This window comes from Apodemus sylvaticus, chromosome 20, assembly GCF_947179515.1.
Source record: "Apodemus sylvaticus chromosome 20, mApoSyl1.1, whole genome shotgun sequence".
Lineage (NCBI taxonomy): Eukaryota > Metazoa > Chordata > Mammalia > Rodentia > Muridae > Apodemus > Apodemus sylvaticus.
In genome coordinates, this window is record NC_067491.1 from 11,794,248 (window position 1) to 11,814,689 (window position 20,442).

The 20,442-nt window shown below is 43.9% G+C and overlaps 1 protein-coding gene across 1 annotated transcript in view; it reads right to left on the bottom strand.

Moving 5' to 3' along the window:
- Positions 1-19,886, bottom strand: part of C20H12orf56 (chromosome 20 C12orf56 homolog) — a 57,180-nt gene extending 37,294 nt beyond the window's left edge. Inside the window, exons 1-2 of the mRNA XM_052164958.1 lie at positions 19,529-19,886; positions 5,271-5,430 (exon numbers count right to left, since the gene is read on the bottom strand). Of these exons, the coding sequence (XP_052020918.1) occupies positions 5,271-5,430; positions 19,529-19,780 (412 nt within the window). The 5' untranslated portion in view covers positions 19,781-19,886. The remainder of the gene's footprint in view (positions 1-5,270; positions 5,431-19,528) is intronic.
- Positions 19,887-20,442: the final 556 nt, after the last annotated feature.

Below are 20,442 nucleotides of genomic sequence, written 5' to 3' on the forward strand. Positions count from 1 at the left end.
CCCCGATGCCTTTACCTTTAGATCCCCCTCCATCATCAGCCATAGGAAATGTTCTAGGTTTTAACTTACATAAGCATATTGTGTGTGTGCACACAAGTACAAATACAGATTGTGGTGGTTTGAATATGCTTGGCTCAAGGAGTGGCACTATTAGGAGGTGTGGCAATACTGGAGGAACTGTGTCACTGTAGGGTGGGCTTTCAGGCTTAAGCTCCACCCAGTTTGCCTAGAGTCTTCTGGCTGCCTTCAGATCAAGATGTAGAACTCTTGGGGGCTGGAGAGATGGCTCAGTGGTGAAGAGCACTGACTGCTCTTCTGAAGGTCCTGAGTTCAAATCCCAGCAACCTCATAGTGCCTCACAACCATCTGTAATGAGATCTGATGCCCTCTTCCGGAGTGTCTGAAGACAGCTATAGTTTACTTAATAATAATAATAATAATAATAATAATAATAATAATAATAATAATAATTGTACAGAGCCATATTGGTGCAGTCATGCACATGGTTTGAGTTTGACATTGGTCAACGACAATCCCTGGCTTCAGGCAGGAATCTGCTGTTAGGACATAATAGGGAAGTAGGTTAAAGCAGGAATTTTTATCCTAGGGTGGAGAAGCTCAGTGAAGGTTAAGTTCATTGTTCCTCCAGGTCTAGGAATTCCTGAAGTAAGCAGGTGACCCACCCAGCTGTCAAGACAAGGACCTCCAGGAGAAGCTAGACAACTTCCACCGGAACTCAGCCCAGAATCTGGCGGGAAGGGTTTGCCCAAACTGTTAAAAGGTCTGGCGCCATTAAAGTTTCCGGCCTTGATCAGTGAAACGTTGTCTTGGCCCTTCTTCTTTTTGCCCCTTCCTCATCCATCCCTCAGCTTCTGTTCCAGCAACCCTCTTCGTAATAGCTGCAGGCAGCTAAGGAATACAACAAATAATAATAATGTAGAACTCTTCGCTTCTCTAGAACCATGTCTGCCTGCACAATGCCACGCTTCCCACTGAGATGATAATGGACTAAACCTCTGAAACTATAAGCTAGCCCCAGTTAAATGTTATCCTTTATAAGAGTTGCCTTGGTCAGCTGGGCGGTGGTGGCGCATGCCTGTAATCCCAGCACCTGCCAGCAGAGGCAGGCAGATTTCTGAGTTCAAGGCCAGCCTGGTCTACTGAGTGAGTTCCAGAACAGCCAGGAATATAAGGAGAAACCCTGTGTCGAAAAAACCAAATCCAAGAAACCAAAAAAAAACAAAAAAAAAAAGAGCTGCCTTGGTCATGGTATCTTTTCATGACAATAAAACCATAAAGCACAGATGCATACAAATTTTGGTTCCATTTCTATTTCTTTTGTTCTTGTTTCTCTACATAGCTTTGCTGGCCTAGAACTTGCTATGCAGACCAGGCTGACCTTGAACTTGTATTGACCATCCTGCCTCTGCCTCCTAAGTGCTGGGTTGCAGATAGGTGATGCTGGCTGTGCAAACTTCCCCCTTGTTTGTTTTTGTATTGTATTGTCTGCTTTTGTGTGTGAGACAGTTTCCTGTAGCACGGGCCGCCTCCAGCTCACTATACAGATGATGATAACCTTTAATTCCTGACGGTAACCACTAGTCACATGAAGCTGTTTAAACCCAGATTGAAATTCAGTTACTCAATAGCACTCACATAACATGGCTGAATGTGTCAGTGTCGGCCATAATTCAATCGATTATAAAATATGTCCGTGACTGAAGTAAGTTTTCCTACTGACAATGTTCTAGAATGAACCTAAAACTAAGTAATTCTTGGTCCAAACCAGTGCAGAGCTTTGAAGTTTCTCGTCGCCACTGTTGTTACTAGTTTTGTTCCTGTAGCTTGCTACAGTTTGTGCTGGGACACTCCTGGAAGGTGCTTAGAACCCCCACAGGGTCGGGGCCAGGAAGAAGTATTCGAAAGCAAACCCATGGAGAGGATATTGGGACCTGAAGCCCTTCTTATCTTTCTCTCCACTTCGGAACTGGCCGGAGATAAACACCTTGCTGTGGCTGTTTGTATTATGCTAATTTGAGTCCCCGAAATTATTTGTACTCTTGTCCAAATAATTTGGACTCTTGTCCAAACGACCTCACGTAAGACACTGAAGGACCCTGCCCCCAGTTGGTTCTGATTGGTGCATAAAGTTGCCAGCAGCCAATGTCTGGGCGGGATTTCCTGTGAGGGATCAGGGGAGAAGGAGATCTGCTACACTGGGAGGAGTCTAAGAAGATGCAGGACAGAGAGCAGAGCATCACGTAGGAGCCGGGGAAGTGTGGCCCAAGAGGGGTACACGCCTGGGTCTAGGGCAGCCAAGATGAAGTATAGGATTTAGTAACTAATAACTTGGGAATATCGGAGGGAGGTGGATTAGCCACGTGGAGGTTAGGACGTGGCGCAGCCATTGAGCTGTTTTAGACATATCAAAATGTAAAGGCTATGTACTGTGTATAGATTCAGGAACCCAGAACATTGCTCTGTCACGCTCCCTTCCAACCCTTGCTGCTGTGCCAAGGCCCAAAACCAGGGGACCAAGGGGCCTTGGACAGCTGTGTGAGCCGAGCTAACCCTTCCTGAGCTAACCCTTCCTCTGCATTCATTTACCTCAGGTACCATGCATTGAAGAAAAACTGACCAACACCACATTTAATTATGGCTCTGTATCCAAACACAGAAGGACACATACATATTCACGAGGAAAAACTACTTTTTTTGCTGGGCAGTGCTGGCACACGCCTGTAATCCCAGCACTGTGGGAGGCCGAAGCAGGTGGATTTCTGAGTTCGAGGCCAGCCTGGTCTACAGAGTGAGCTCCAGGACAGCCAGGGCTATACAGAGAAACCCTGTCTGGAAAAAAACAAAAAAACAAAAAAAACAAAACAAAACAAAAAAAAGATAAACTACTTTTTCTCTATATCTCTGGAAAAGCTGGGTCTAATACTCTTGTGTAGTGATTTAAAGCAAGCATTTTAAGTTACAAGTTATTTACATGTTGAGTTTCCCTTGTTCCTCTGATGATCACATTGACTAGAGAGTGGACAACTTTGCCACATGATAAAAATATTCCCTGGGCTTTCTCCCCAGAGGTTTGAAGTCAGTCCTAATAATTGCCTTTATTTAACGTCTCAGTAGTTCATGCTTGTTGCTTCTCTAGACATGACATTATCATTAACACTAAAGATTTGGGTAATGACTCTTTTCATACAGCTTGTCAGGCGGGTGTGAGCCCTTACTTTGGGACCACATTACAAAGCACCTAAGAGGCAAACCATAGTGTCCTACAACCAAATAGTTTACCTCAACAGAAAACAAAGAACATGCCATTGTTATCGCCGTAGGAAGGGTGAACAGCTTTTTATCTTGTAATGTGTATGATCGCTTCTTGTGATAAGAGAAGGATTTTTTTCAAAGGGCTGTGAGACAGACAGTGTGGGCAGGAATGAAAGTGCACACCTTTAATTCCAGCCCTCAAGAGGCAGAGGCAGGTGAATCCCTGGGAGCTCAAGGCCAGCTTGCAGAAACATATTTCAGATGATACCTTTGAATTATCTGAAAGTGAAAACTAGATGCTGGAAGAGATTCTGTCCCTAGCCACACAGAGGTGCACAACATAAATTCTCCACCGTTCAAGATCATTTGCAAAGTTTCTAGGAATTACGATTCCATTAAATTTAAATGCCTTTCTCTTTCCATGTTTCCATGTTCCTGACCCTGTTGAAAAAGAGCCAAGAAAAGGGTGTGTGTGGGCGGGTCGAGAATGCATCTGAGGCCACCAACACCAGTTAGCTATCCTAATTAGTGTGACAAGAGACCAGTGATTAACCAGGGATTTCATAACCCTGCTAATGATGCCTGGTACAAACAGTTTCCATGCTGTAGCTATCCAGGAGCAGGGCTGCTGGACCGTTAAAGGGGAAAACATTGCACGCCTTCCTTCTGCGGTGTAGCTGTCTGATACTCAGGAAGGCTCTCACTCTGGCTTGGACTGACGATGAGCGGACAGTCGATGGCCACTCTACTTGGACACCTAAAGAAGGGCTTCTCCACGGGCACCTCAGGCCTTCATCTCCCACCTTTCCTTCGACACTAAGGATGCAATCCTTTTGTTTATTTATTCAATGTGTATATGTGTTTTGCCTATGTGTAGGCGTGTGCACCACCTCTGTGCCTGATGCCCATGGAGGTCAGGAGAGGATGTTGGGTCTGGAGTGACAGATGGCTGCGAGCCACTGATGGGTGCTGGGGACTGAACCCCAGGTCCTCCATAAGCCCAGAGAGTATTTTCAACTACAAACCTGAGCTATCCAGCAAACACAATCTCAAAGCAAAGAAAGAAGCCCAGTGCCGGGCGGTGGTGGCGCATGCCTGTAATCCCAGCACTCTGGGAGGCAGAGGCAGGCGCATTTCTGAGTTCTAGGTCAGCCTGGTCTACAGAGTGAGTTCCAGGACAGCCAGGGCTATTCAGAGAAACCCTGTCTCCAAAAAAAAAAAAAAACCAAATCCAAAAACAAAAACAAAAACAAACAAACAAAAAAAAAACCCACAACGAAGCAAGGAAAGGAGCCTAGGACCCTACATGTTTATTTATATATATATATGGTCACTTCATGTATCTAACTTGGTTCCTCATCTTTATGTTCCCAGGTAACGTCCGACGACACCAGCCTGCCATCAGCAAGAATCCTGTTTGGTTAAATTAGCCTGAGTGCCCATGACTTCAGTGCTGCCTCTGAGTAGTTTTTCTGTCCAGTGACCCAAACCTGCTTCTTGGCTATCAGTCCTACTTGCCTACAAGTCCAGAATTAATCCCAGTCCTAGATGCTATGGAGTCTATTTCAAAGTTCCTAGACACAACCTGCTTTTATCTCCTTACCTTCTGCCAGGGACAGGTCATCAGCAATGTTTGTCCTTTGTTTTTCTAGTCCTTTGCTTAGACAGGTGCTTGTCTTGAGCTTGCAAATCTCCTGTCTCACCAGTTCAGGTGCTAAGGTCATGGGTATGTGCCACCACAGGGTTCAATAAGTATTCTTGATAAACAAATGCTGTTAAATGACCAACCTTTCCTAGTAGGAGCCTTTTCAAGGCTCAAAGGTTGGCCAGTGGATAGTCCAGAATCCAGGTTCCAAACCTGTTTACCCTCAATACTTCTTCACCAGAATTGGGGTTTTGTTTTTAATCTATGGGTATCAAAATGCAGAGAAGCCTTGTCTCGGAAAAAAAACAAAACAAAACAAACAAACAAAAACCCTATGCAATGTCGTACATACCTTTTTTGTTAGCATTGCTATGGTGAGCTGGAAATAGGAATTTCCCAACACCTTTCGATTTTCTGCGTTCCTTTTTCAAGATCGTTGAAGAATAGACAATCCGAATGTGTTGGTTGATCTCTCTGTCTGGTGAACTCAGAAATTCTGGGTAGTCGTCAATCTGAAAAAGAAAACTGACTTGTTGGACACAGAAATCACTCATTTTGAGACAATAATTCCCACACAACAAAGGACAAGCTTACTGTTACAGTTTGAATACGGTTGGCCTGGGGAGTGGCACTATTAGAAGGTGTGGGCTTGTTGGAGTAAGTGTGTCTCTGTGGGTGTGGGCTATAAGACCCTCATCCCAGCTGCCTGGAAGTCAGTACTCTGCTAGCAGTCTTCAGATGAGGATATGAAACCCTAAGTTCCTCCTGCACCATGCCTGCCTGGATGCTGCCATGCTCCTGCCTTGATGATAATGGGCTGAACCCCTGAACCTGTAAGCCAGCCCCAATTAAATGCTATCCTTTATAAGACTTGCTTTGGTCATGGTGTCTGTTCACAGCAGTGAAACCCTAACTAAGACATTTACCCTGAATTGATTTCATGTTCTCCATGGGACGCCTTTCCTCTTCTTGTTCCCCATTCCCTCCTTCTATTCTGCTTAGAAAGGTCACTTTGTCCTCTAAGACTAACCTTTCACTTCCTCAGTGGAAGTACCCAAGCATTTTCTTGTCAGAGTTCTACTCCCTCTTCTGGACTCCTGTAACATTCCATTTAGTAGATTTCATTTCATATTAGTAGAATGCATAAATTCTAGTTAGTAGTTTTTCACATTTCATCATAAATATTTGGTTATGGGTACTGGAGAAATGGCTCAGAGGTTAAGAGCACTGACTGCTCTTCCAGAGGTCCTGAGTTCAAATCCCAGCAACCACATGGTGGCTCACAACCATTTGATGCCCTCTTCTGATGTGTCTGAAGACAGCAACCATGTACTCATATACATTAGATAAATTATTTTAAAAATAAATAAATATTTGGTTATGACTGTTTTTCTTCTTAACTGCTTGTTTCTCTTTTGAAATTAATGAGATCATAAAAAAAATAGGTCTCATTTTCACTTCCTGAAATTTTAAAATATTGGTGGGATGCCTATACAAAATGGCCCCCAGTTAATAGAAGTGTTCATGGCAGAGGACTGCAGACAAACTGGACCACATTAGAGCATCCGTTCATCTAAAGTGACATTAGGAAGCGGAGGTAAGGCTCAGAAAAACCTAAGCTACTCCACATGTGTCAACTTCCTCTCAGGAATTAACACCCTCTCTGCACAATAAACCTTAACCCTCCCTGCAACAGGGAAAGCAAATAATTAATTACAGCTTAATTAAACACCTATTCAAGAATATTTCTAAGAGAATATAAAAGATAGGAAAAACCACAATCCCAAAGAATGGAATATACTGATAAAATGTCCAAAATATGGAGACATCTAAGTAGATTTCCTCCAAAATGTCTTGTGCCAGCAATTACATACATTACGCCATCCAGAGCTTAACCTAAAGTAGAAGCTATTTTTAAGTTTGGAACTTGGCAGATCTACCCAGTGTGTAATTTAAAAGCTCACTGTATCCCTACCAGTTGTGTTTTTTTTTTCCTTCCATTATACTCTTCCTGGGCTTCAGAGTAGCAATCCCTAAGGAAGCTATTTTTTGAAATCTCTGAAAATTGCTAGCATAAACTGATCCACTCACATATTCCAAAAAGGATCTCTAGTTTTGTGAATGGGGGTGTGCCTGTTGAAACGTAGATGAACCCCTCAGACTATTTCTTTTTTTTTTTTTTTTAAGATTTATTTGTTTTTATGTATGTGAGTACATGATAGCTGTCTTCAGACACACCAGAAAGAGGGCATCCGATCCCATTACAGCTGGTTGTGAGCCACCATGTGGCTGCTGGGATTTGAACCCAGGACCTCTGGAAGAGCAGCCAGTGCTCTTACCCGCTGAGCCATCTCTCCAGCCCTATCCTCAGACTATTTCAAGTCATTGCCACATAGCCAAGAACCACAGCTAAGAAAGAGTGAAGGGAAAAACAAGTTCAGGTCTTGGTCCTGCGTAAGGGATGCAGATTCTCACCTAGAGTCTTCTAACTAAGCACAGCCTTGGATCTCATCAACAGCAAGAGGCCTGCCTTCGGCTCTGAAGGCCAAAACATTTAATAGAGAGCTACTGTATGGAGGAGTTTAAAAGGAGTTTTTATTGCTTCTTGACAATTCGTTTTTTTTTTTTTAATGAGATGTTGAATCTTATTATGCAGCCTAGGATGGCCTTGAAATTGTACTCCCTACAAACCAGTCCCTTAAGTAGCTGAAATTACAGGATAAGCCAACAGATATCTATTTTCTAATGTGTTTAATTCAACACATACACACACACACACACACACAAATCCCCAAACTGAGATAGATAAAATGTAAAGTAGTATTCTGTTTTCAAAGGAATTCAGTGGTGGGATTCAGCCACCAAGCTCATACCCACCCATTTTGGCAATCCATGCCCAGGAATCACATAATTTGCTTATCGAGGTAAGTATGTTTTTCCTATTGCAATCCCCTCTCCCTGCAAACCTTCTAAAGATATCATTTGTAGAGAGATTTCTGTGATTATATCCTCAGTGGTTAAAGAGGCTGGTGCTGAGGTCAGCAGATTTGTGCTTATAAATTCCAGCTCAGTTATTTCAAATGCATGACCCATATAACCCCTCCCACCCTCCATCTCATCTTAAGAGGCATAGGATACTGCCTTTCTTATGATGCCACGCCCAACTGACATTTGTTACCATTGATGACCACTGACTACTCATGAGAACCATTACAATTCTGAGCAATTCTTTTTTCTTTTCTTTCTTTCTTTCTTTCTTTTTTTTTTTTTTTTTTTGGTTTGTTTGTTTTTTGGATTTGTTTTTTTGGAGACAGGGTTTCTCTGTATAGCCCTGGCTGTCCTGGAACTCACTCTGTAGACCAGGCTGGCCTCGAACTCAGAAATCTGCCTGCCTCTGCCTCCCAGAGTGCTGGGATTACAGGCGTATGCCACCACCACCCGGCAATTCTGAGCAATTTTATACCCAGCACAACACTCATCTCTGATGATGGCAGCAAGGGACACTTGGAAGGGGACAGAGTATCCATTTGTTTCTGTCTCAAGTTAGTATGATATACTATGAAAAATGCTATTTATCTTACAATACTTCTCAGTCCATTGACTAAACTATTAAGAATCTGTGTATTTATATCATTTAATCTTATTTATATTGACAACTACTATTGATTTATCTTACTATTAAGATGCTACTTTCAAAATGCAAGGAGAACATATTCTTGATATGAGCAAGTCAACCCATAATGACCTGATTCCTTCATAATGGTTTCATAACCTTGTTTTGGGTTTTTATAAGATTTTAAAATTGGAGAAAAAAATGCCCTTATTTAGCCAATGATTATTTGTTTTCTAATTTGTTTAATTCATCACATATATTTTCTTTTTTAAAAAGATTTATTTATTTATTATGTATCCAGCATTTGCCTGCATATATGGCTGCAGGCCCGAAGAGAGCACCAGGTCTCATTACAGATGGTTGTGAGCCATCACATGGTTGCTGGAAATTGAACTCAGGACCTCTGGAAGAGCAGCTAGTGCTCTTAACCACTGAGCCATTACTCCAGTCCCCACATATATTTTCTTAAGCATCTACAAAAAGCACCAAAATGAGACTGTCCTAATTGAACTATATCACTGGTTTTACCCCCATTGAAGCTTCTCTGATTCTCTGCCATTTTGCTTTTTTTTTTCCTTTTAAATCACAGTGGTCATTATGTATTCTGAATTTCATTCTCAGCTATAATTACTTCAAAAACCTGTATCTTTAGGGTCATTCTACTTCCTCAGGATGTCTTTCTGCTAAGTGTGATTGTACGAATGTGTGCACACATATGTGCATGTGTGTTATTTTTCTGTATTCTTGATTTTGTAAACCTTAAAAATGATTGTTTTTTGCTTCCAAATACCAGTTAGGTAGTCTACAACTGAGTCACAACCCTAGCTCTAAAGAGGACACTATTTCAAGGGTGCTGGTACTATATCCTGAGCTCAGGGCGTGTCTATACTAAGAACGCACTATAATATGGCTTAAGGTTATTCTTGCCATTATTTATAATTGCCAAGGGATTACAGATTCTAGAAATACTTACTAGAAAGTACATTGTACTCCATAATCTATGGCCTCTCTGTGTCACCTAAGACGTCACACAGTATACTTCTTATATTTTTTATTATTTTATTTATTTTTATTTTACTGTAGTCCTTTTGTTGTTATTATTGGTTTTTGGCTTTTGGTTTGTTTGCTTGTTTGGGGTATTTTTAGACCATTTCTCTGTGTAGCCCTGGCTGTCCTGAAACTCACTCTGTAAACCAGGCTGGCCTCAAACTCAGAGATCTGCCTGCCTCTGTCTCCTGAGAGCTGGGATTAAAGGCCTGCATCACCATGGCTGGTTTACTACAGTCCTTTTTTATTGTATTTATTTTATGGCATTTGTTTTTGTTTTGTTTTATAGAGGTAGTGATGGCAGCATTTACTCTTGTAACCCAGCACTGGGGAAGGAAGCGTAGACAGGTAAATTCAAGGACAACCTGAATTCTTTTGTTTTTTTAAGGTTTATTATATTCTATGCAAGGTTTATTTATTGTATGTAAGACACTGTAGCTGTCTTCAAACACTCCAGAAGAGGGCGTCAGATCCCATTACAGATGGCTGTGAGCCACTATGCAGTTGCTGGGAATTGAACTCAGGACCTTCAGAAGAGCAGTCAGTGCTCTTAACAGCTGAGCCATCTCTCCAGCCCCGGCATTTATTTATGTATTTTTACATACACTAAGACATTCACACATATACATAAAAAAAATAGCTCTTTTGTGGCACCTTCTAAATGGTTGGCTGTGTCAAGATGAAGAATGCAATTTTTTCACTCTCTTTAAAGATTATGTTGTCAGAAAAAAAACTTTAAACAAGAAAGATAAGGATCCCAGGACCACTGGGCAGTGGTGGCACACGTCTTTAATCCCAGCACTCTGGGAGGCAGAGGCAGGCAGATTTCTGCGTTCGAGGCCAGCCAGAGTGAGTTCAAGGCCAGTCAGGGCTATACAGAGAAACCCTGTCTCCAAAAAGCAAAACCAAAAAACCAAAAAATAAAAAAAAAGAGGAGGAAGAGGAGGAGGCAACGTCGATGACTGAAGAAGACAGAAGAGGAGGAGGAGGAAGATGGAGGAAGAGTCAGCGGTGGTGGCAGCAGCAACAGCAGATGTAGTGGCACATCTCTTTAATCCAAGCAGAGGCAGGCAGATCTCTGTGAGTTTGAGGTCAGCCTAGTCTATAGAGAGAGTTCCAAAATAGCCAGAACTACATAGGGAAACCCTGTCTTGAAAAACCAAAATTTGTTAAATTAATTATTTATAATATATATTTATTATATATATTTTATATATAATACATATTATATATTACCTGCTATATAATATATATATACATATATGTAAACATACAGAGAACATACAGAGAAAGAGAGAGAGAGAGAGAGAGAAAGAGAAGAGCAGGAGGAGAAAAGAAAGAGAGAGATTCCTGAGACAGATACTACTGTGTCTTGATGCTCAGGTCTAAAAGAACTAGCAGAATCCAATTTTTTCAGTCTCTCTAAAGGAGATTATGTCCACCAATATATTATCAGAAAAATACTTAAACAAGAAAGATAAGGAGCCCAGAGTCAAAACACCCAAGCTTGGGCGGCTTGTCTCTCCATGTTCCCCAGCCCAAACAGGGACATAACACTCTGAAGAGACATCAAGAGGGAGGAGCAAAATAAGCTACACTTCTGGGTAAGAGAGTGAAGGAAGCCAAAGAAAAGCAGGGGGGGGGGGGATGGTTGCCAAGAGACACAGGCTGTCCAGAAAATCAGACCACCACGATAATTAAACAAAAGAGAAAGAAAATTGCCAGGAGTTGAATGAAGAGCCCTTATTGCTACAGTTTCAGTCAGCTTCTTCACACCCTTTTTCCTGGCCTCACATTCTCTGCCTGGAGATTACAACCACTCCTTCCTTCCAGGTGTCTGTCCTTCCCACCTACTATTAGTAAATATAATCCTAAGCCATATACATATTTTTTACATTTTTGTTGTGTTTGAAACAGTATCTTGCTGTCTAGCCCAGGCTGGCCCTGTATTCATACTGGCCTTGAGGTCATGTCAGCCTTCCTGCCTCCATTCCCAAGCACTGGGATTATAGACATGTGCTACTTTGCCTGAGTTTGACACAATTTAAAATCTTAATTCATTTACTTATTGTTCAGGAAAATGAATGAATGCAGTCCCCCTGACTTAGTCAGGGTTTCTGTTGCTATGAAGAGATACCATGACCACTGCAACTCTTATAAAGGAAAACATTTAATTGGTGCTGTCTTACAGTTCAGAGGTTTAGCCTATAATCGTCAGTGGGCATGCAGGTAGACATGGTGATGGAGAGGTAGCCGAGAGTTTCACATCTGGATTGGCAGGCAGCAGTAAGAGACTAAGATGCTGGGCCTGGCTTGGTACCTGAGACCTCAAAGCGGAAGCCCAGTGGCACACTTCTTCCAAGGCCACACCCACTCCAGCAAGGACACACCTCCTAATGGTGTCACTGCCTGAAGGCCTATTGCGGTCATTTTTCGTTCACACCACCATCACAGCCCCCTATCAGAGATTCTGCAGCTGAGTTTCCCACATTTTGGGAACTCATAGGAGCCAGCACACCCTGAGTGTACTGAATACACTTTGCTCTAAGAAAACCACCTTTGTGATAAGTTATTGCAAAGTAAGTACTTTTTGTCTCTCCAAACAAGACAATTTTTAACTTTGTTTCCTTTTCATTTATTCTTCTTTTAAAAGATTTATTTTATTTCTAGTTGTGTGTATTAGTGTGGGGGTGGTTGTGTACGAGCACATGAGTACAGATGCCAGCAGAGGGCAGAGAGAAGCGAAGGATCTCCTGAAGCTGGAGTTACAGGTAGTTGTGAGCACCCAACATGGGTGCTGAGAACCAAACTGGGTTCTCTGCAAGAGCAACAGGTGATCTTAGCCACTGAGCACGCCCCCAGGCCCTGTTAGACGCTGAGCCCTCCATCCAGTCCCTCTGAGACACTAAATCCCCCCACCCCAGCCCCTCTTAGACACTGAGCCATCTCTCCAGCCCCACTTTTATCCCCCTATTTTTGAACTGAAAAGCATCTTAGTTTTTTAAAATTATTTTCAAGCTAGCATATAAAATGTTCATTATGGCAACTTCACATGTCCAGGGCATTAACCTTTACTCTTATGCTTGCTTAGAGCCTAGGACCGGGAGGGCACACAGTCGCAGGGAGAGAAAAAAAAACAGAAGGAAGAGAGGCAAGGGGGATGGAGCCAGGAGACCCTTCCAATAGCTGTGAAAAAGAACGAAACCTTGCCTAACACACCAGGGTCTCCAGAGCATGCCGAGAGGCGAGCTCCAAGTCCAGAGGAGACAGACAGACAGACAGTGATAGAGGGAGACACCCAGTGCTTCCTTCAGGGAATCCCTGTGCACATGCAGTCCATGCACTCTACACCCATGCACACACACGAACACATACACACACACACACTCACACACATGCACACACAAAACACACACATGCACTCTACACTCATGCACACACAGGAACACATACACATGCACTAACATACATCCACCATGCAGTCATGCATACACACTCACACACACGCACACACACATGCACTAACACACACCATGCATAGTCATGCACATACTCACACACATGCCTACACAGGTGCATACACATATACACTCACACACATGAACACACATACACATACATACTCACACACATGCACTAACATACACTTACCATGCACACTCATGCATACACATTCACACACATGCACACACAGGTGCACGCACATACACACTCACACACATGCATGTACATAGACACACTGACACATTTATTTGCATGTAATTTTTTTTGTATTTAGAGGCTTTTCTTTTTGTTTTTGGTTTTTTTAGTGTATCTACGGGCTAGGGAGATGGCTTAAGAGTATCTGAGGCTCTTGCAGAAGACTGAATTTGGCCCCCTTCACTCACATAGGAAGCTGACCTCTCACTCCAGCTCCAGGGACTCTGACACCTTCTTCTGGCCTCCCAGGGACCCACCCACATAAATAAAAATAAAAAATAACTGTAAAGAAAAAACTGTGTCTAGCCTTACAGAGACTCTAATGACTTGTAGTGCTGTATACACAAGAACAGAACTCTAGAGAATGCCTCCAACAGCAGCTTTTAATGAAACATCAGCACTTTAGAGAGGCCCAAGCTTTCTAGGAAACTGAGATGGACCGTATCAAACACCTGTTAAGAGCTCAATTGCACATTAACACTTTTTTTCCTAAAAGGAAAATGTCACCCTTTCCAACTTTATACCTTTTGCAAAACATGTACAGAATTTCTTTTTGTTTTGTTTTTATTTGGTTTTTTTCGACACAGGGTTTCTCTGTATAGCCCTGACTGTCCTGGAACTCACTCTGTAGACCAGGCTGGCCTCAAACTCAGAAATCCGCCTGTCTCTGCCTCCCAGAGTGCTGGGATTACAGGCGTGCATCACCACTGCCTGGCATATGTATAGATTTTTGATCTAGCTCTTCATGGCTGCTACCTCCCTCTCTTCCCTATCCCCTCCTTTTTTTTTCCTTTAGAAGATAAAATGGGATTTTAACAACTTGCTTACAGGCTTGTTTTGTTGTTTTGGTTATTTCTTGTTTGTTGGGGGTTTGGAGTTTTGGTTATCTTGCCTGAAATGTAACTATGCCTTACATCAGTGTTTCTAAACCTTCCTAATGCTGCAACCCTTTAATACAGTTCCTCAGGTTGCAGTGACCTCCAAATATAAAATTATTTCATAGCTACTTGATAACTGTAATTTTGCTACTGTCATAAATCATAATGTAAAATCTTATATGCAGGATATCTGATATGGGACCCCTGGGAAAGGGTCGTTTGACCCCCTCAAGGGGTCGAGAATTACGGGTGGATAGACGCACGGGTTGATAACTGTTGTCTTGATTAACATAAGCCTACCCACACAGTGAACATGAGGGCCAGCGGTATTAAGGCTAGTTTGCTCTGCGGCTTACAGAAGTCCAGTGACCAAGAACAAAGGTAGAAATGAAACCCGAGACAAGTGAAAGTTAACTAACCAGAAGACAAGCTTGTAGAGAAAGATGAGAAATCTGAGGACAGCGAAAAGGATGGTAGGAAATAGCAGCCCCAGAAAGAGGACAGCACCATGGTAGAAAAGGGCATTCGTTTAGCCTTCATGAACAGGAAGGCTGGTCCCAAGCCACCCCGCAGCGACACAATGTAACTCAGTGACATCCATGACACAAGTCAGAGGGTGACCACACGTAAAACAAGAAATTAGGGAGCATGAAATTCTCAAAGAATAAAAGTATCAAATTCTTAAAAATTAGAAAACTCCAACCTGGTGTGGTGGTGCACACCTGTGCACTTGAGAGAGAGGCAGGCAGATCTCTGGAATTGATGGCCAGCCTACAATAGCAAATCCTACACAGCAAGTTCCAGGGCTAATTAATGAGACCCTAGAGTGACAACTTTAGGATTTTGGGTTCATTTAAAAACACAGAAATAATATAAAAACATGTTTTCGTTTTAATCACGGGTGTGGGACACAGGGCGGCTTCAGATTGTTCAGAGCAAGCTGGGCGGTGGTAGCACATGCCTTTAATCCCACCACTTGGGTGGCAGAGGCAGGCAGATTTCTGAGTTCAAGGCCACCCTGGTCTATAGAGTGAGTTCCAGGACAGCCAAGACTACACAGAGAAACCCTGTCTCAAAAATACAAAAAACAAAAACAAAAACAAAAACAGATTGTGCAGAGCAGCTGACTGTGATTTGCCTCATGCTCTAGCAGGGATGTTATTTTGCCAGCTGCAGATAGTTTCTGCAAGTGTGTGATGTTTGGGGAGTTTTCAGGGGCTACAGAAATGCTAGGACACTAGGGAGGTAGTAGGGTTAGCTGGTTGGGTGATTGGTTGTTGGTTGTTGGTTGTTGATTGCAGTTTGTTAACTAGTCATGCACAAAGAAGAACCGAGAAGAGGAAATTAGATGCCCTAGCAGGGAAGATCAAACTCGTCCCAAGGAACTGTATGCTCCTAATCAACAGGAAGTGGCCTAACGATACCGTTTGCCTCCTTTCCAACTTTATTCTTTCTCCTTTCATCTGTATCCTTTTCTCTCTTAGCTGGTTAAAAGGGTGGAGAGAAGGCCGGAAGAAAGAAGAACCCACAAAGTAGCAAAGACCAGCTACGAGACCTGTTCTTTTCAAAAAAAAACTTTTTTAAGAAAATTCTATGCATTATATATTAGCAAGTCACACTTGTAACAAGTAAGGCAATTCCGTGATGACTAATTTTTCACACAACCGATGGAACTGGAAGCTAGGAGATGGCATAGCAGTTAGGAGTGCTCGGGGATCCAACTTTAGATCCCAGCACCCACACTGCACAGCTCATCAGCACCTGTAACCCCAGCTCCAGCAGGATCCAAGGCCTCTGGACTCCACGGGCACCTGCACTCACGTGCACACATACACGAAATTAAAAAATCTTAAGGGGGAAACTTACAGAGTCTAACATAAACCCGTGGACCACCGTGATCCTAGAACTGTTTTATAAAACCTCAGAGAAGGAGATTGGAGCATTTGTGCTTGGCGTGAATATTTCTCACGAGAAATAATCTCAACAACTCACCCACTTGAAATGCCGAAAGGAAAAGGCTGTGTGGCCATTGTAACACACTGCCACAGCCAAGCTGGCATTTAGCAACTCGAATTTATTGCCTTTCAGTTCGAAAGGTGAGAAGTCCAATCAGGAGCCCAGGCTTTGGAGGATCGGTGGGAGGGAACTCAGTGGACCAGCACTTGCCTGGGATAGGCAAGGCCTGTATCTCATTCCCAGCAATGCAAAACAAAAACAGACACAGGAGTGGATGTTGCTGAGCTCAGAGCTGCCTTCCTTCCCCTGCTCCAACTCCTCCCTGCTTCCTTTGAAACTAACAGTGGCTGACTCAGTCTTTCTCATGCTGCCTCTCCCTATTTTACGTGCCCTACTAATTAATTCAATTTTACTTATTTATTTCTTAAAGAAGCTATTTAGTTTAATTATGTGTGTATGTAGAAGGAAGGGTATGTGAACGTGAACATAGGTACGAAGGAAGACAGGCTGCGGATGCCCTGGTGCTGGACTTACAGAAGGCAGTGAACCACGTGATGTGGGTGTTGGGAACCGAACATTAAGCACTCTAAACTCATGAGCCATCTCTCCAGCCCCTGTTTATTAACTGTTTCAATGGTCTCTATGTTGCCCAGACTGGCCCCAAACTCATGTCCTCTGTCTCTACCTCCAAAGAGCTGGGGTAAAGACATGGGCCACCAGGTCCAGTTCAGACTCCTACTTAAGTCAGTTAAGTGGCATTAGTAATTTCCCTTGTGATATAACATAGTCACGAATTCCAGGGATCCGGAGCCTTCCAAACTAACCTACATTTCGCAAGATAGACAATAAACCTAGTAACAATATTTAAATCTTATATTTGTGCAGACCATATATAGATATTACATATTCTTCTGGTGGGTTTTTTTTTTTTTTTGGTTGTTTGTTTTGGGGATGTTGGTTCACTTTGTTTGCAAAATAGGGGATTGAATTTAGTAATCCTGCATTAATACTCTTCTGCATTCCAGCTAGGTGATGGTGGTGCACACCTTTAGTCCCAGCACTCGGGAGGCAAAGGCAGGTGGATCTCTGAGTTAGAAGCTAGCCTGGTCTAGAGAATGAGTTCCAGGACAGCTGGGGCTATACAGAGAAACTTCTCTCAAAAACAAAAAAACAGCTGAACGGAACAGTCTTGGCTCAGGATTCCCAAGATCAGAGGGACAGAGGGTGGGAGTAAGAAACAAAAATAGGAGATGGAAGAAGAGGGAGAAGGGGAAGGGCCCAAAGGAGATGGGGGGGGGGGGTTGGGGAGGTTGGGGGCAATGTAGAGGGGAAGGGGTATTTGTCCCAGAGTGGGGCAAAGGACTGCCACTGGATAAAGAGAAGAGAGATGTGGCCCAAGGGCAAATGGTGGTTTATAAGGTAAAATGGGGAACCCCATGTTAGAATGAGGTATTTCATTTTAATTGGGCATGTTAATTAGGCGAGCCAAAGGGGGCTTTTGATTGCTGGACTTCAATACTTTGATAGCTGGACCTTGGCGGTCAGCATCAGGTAGAGGAATTGGCCAAATAGGGAAGAGACCTCGGGAGCTAGCTTTAGGGATGTAATCTATTGGGATTTTATTAGCAAGGCAGAGGGAAGGGGGAGAGAAGGGCAAAGTCTGCCAGAGTCCTGCTTGCCATGCTCAGGCTGCCCAGAGTTCCTTCAACAACAATAAAAACTCTCCTGGACTCCTGAGAGGTAAACCAGTCCATCAAGCACAAGTAGGCATAGAACTTCTCACAGGATTGATTCTGGGTTTCTGGACCCTAACGAGTATTACTGTGCTGCTCTGTTTATATATATATATATATATATATATATATATATATATCCTACTTTAAGGTATATGTATATACATACATACATATACATGCACACACACACACCAAAACAACAACAACCAATAGGCTGGATCTCTTGGGGAAGAACAGCAATATTAAAAAATCATACCCGTTTTGTCAAAACAACTAATATTTACACCAAAGGCGCTAAAAATACCGGCCTCGAAAAACTCTCTCGCAAATTTGGTCAGACGGCAGGGCCAGACGTTGGTAGAGCCCTTGTTGAGCACAAGATTCTGGGACACACGTGCACGCACTGCAATTTGTTTATATGGCAATTTATTTTCAATTAGTTCAAACGAGTGGAAATAATGGCAAGGATTTGCTTCTTTTACTCAAAGGAAAAAGGAAGGAAAGAAAGGGGAGGAAAGAAAACGTGAAGAGAGCTGGCCAGGTGGCTGGCTCAGCAGCTAAGGGCGCTGCTTCCTTAATGCCAAGCCTGAACACTGCCTTCAAACTCCAAGACCAACACGCAGAGAGAACTGACTGACACAAGCTGTCCTCAGACTAGACCTCCATTCTCGCCATGACACACACACACACACACACACACACACACACACACACACTGACAAATATGCGAGAGCACCCAAAATAAAACGTGTAATAAAAGTTTTAAAGAAACAAATGTGGCCACAGCTGACAAGGGAAATCTGAGTAGAGTTTTAAAAAAAAAAGTATTTAATTTTATTACTTCTTTGTAAATGTGTTAAAACCAAGTTACTGTTCTGTGGGCAAAACAGCTTCATCAACAGCCTCACCAACTTCTCCCATGGGGACACAGACTTAGGCAAGCGAGAGTAAAGGCTAGACACAAGTCCCAGAGGAACAAGGAACACCTGGAAAGCAGCTCAGACAAAGAGACCTGGAGGCCATCAATAAGGGGAGAAACAGGAGAGGGGGGCTGCGCCTCCAATCAGCTGCTGCTTCTTAAAGTCATCTAGTCCTAGAGGAGAGGGATACAGCGGCTACACTCTAAAACCTGGGGCAAGATTGTATCTCTTGAGACTCCGTCCAGGAAGCTCCCCCCCCACCCCCCAGTTTGAATTAAGCGGTCAGCCTCAAAAACTAATCCTGTGCAAATCACGCAAATTCATTCGTTCATGCACTTATTCTGGACCAGTCACATGTTGACAAAACCTGAAGGGCAAGAAAGTAAACAAAGCACGACAGCAACAGCATTGGCTTGCACAGGTGTGGTCTCCTGTTTCGCCCGCTCGCTCGTGCTGCAGAAGAGATGCAGCGCACAGTAACTGCACAGTGTAGATGCTTTAATGAACAAGAGGCTTGTCTTTACAGGGGGATAGGTTGTCAAACTTGTTGGCCACTGTTGGGAGCAGAGGGTAAACAGGAGAACACGTGAACGTGTTTATTTGAAATTCTACACCAAGCCCCTGCGTTTCCGCGCAGCTGCTTTCACTGGCAAGCGACGGGGGAAGTCCAGGGCGAGATGGGGGATGTTCCTCCTTTCTCGGGCGCCGGAGGGAGGGGATGCAAGAGCTTAGGAAGGAGCCTGCCTGCCCGCGATCCTCACCAGGTCAATGGCCACGACGTCCCGCAGAGCCACGACCCGCCGGATGGACTTGGGCGGGTTCTCGGTCAGGTAGATGAGCCGGTCGCTGAGCACCACGTACTTGAACGCGTGCTTCTCGGCGTCCGACACCACGATGCACGGCTCGTAGGCGCGGACCGCGTCGTACACCTCCGGAGGCAGGTGCCGCCGCAGGAACGCGTCCAGACGGCTGTTCGTGCGCCCCGGGAAGCCGGATCGCGCGGGGCTGGCCATGTGACGCCCGCGGCCAGGCAGACTATCCCGGGTGGCTGCGACTCCACGACACCCAGTGGAACCCGCGCGCGCCACAAAGCCGCGCGCCTGCTGCCTCTGCTGCCACCGCGTCCGGCCGGTAAGGAACCCGCTCTGGAGTCAGGTTTCCCGAGCCCCTTGCCCCGCCCGGTCCCGCCCCTAATCTTTGCCCAGACTTACACAGTGATGGGCGGAGCAAGACTAAGGTCTTTGTCGAAGTGTTGATTGACACCGAGAAGTACTCAAGGGTCTGGGAAAGAATAGTTAGGGCCCCTTTTCAACTACGGAGCCACATGGTCCCATACAAACTCCATTGATAATGGAGGCCAGTGTTAATCTGATTTTCTGTTAAAGAGAAACTTGAAACCCATGGGATTTTACCGATTTGAGAATCCTATAATTATCATGACACTGCCTGTTGTTTCTTTCCAGCTTTTTCTTAGATGCAGGAGTCCCCAAGGACCGTTACAAATTGTTACGGTAACTCTGACCATCCAAGCAAGCCATGTGTCTGTGTTCCCGATGCCTAGAACGACGCAGAAAATGAACGCCAGGTGGAAGGGTCCTCCGGAAGCTGATGGGGTGAGGGATGTGGATTGTGTAGCCTTAGGATGCAGAGCATTAGAGGTGTTGCTTCACGTTTG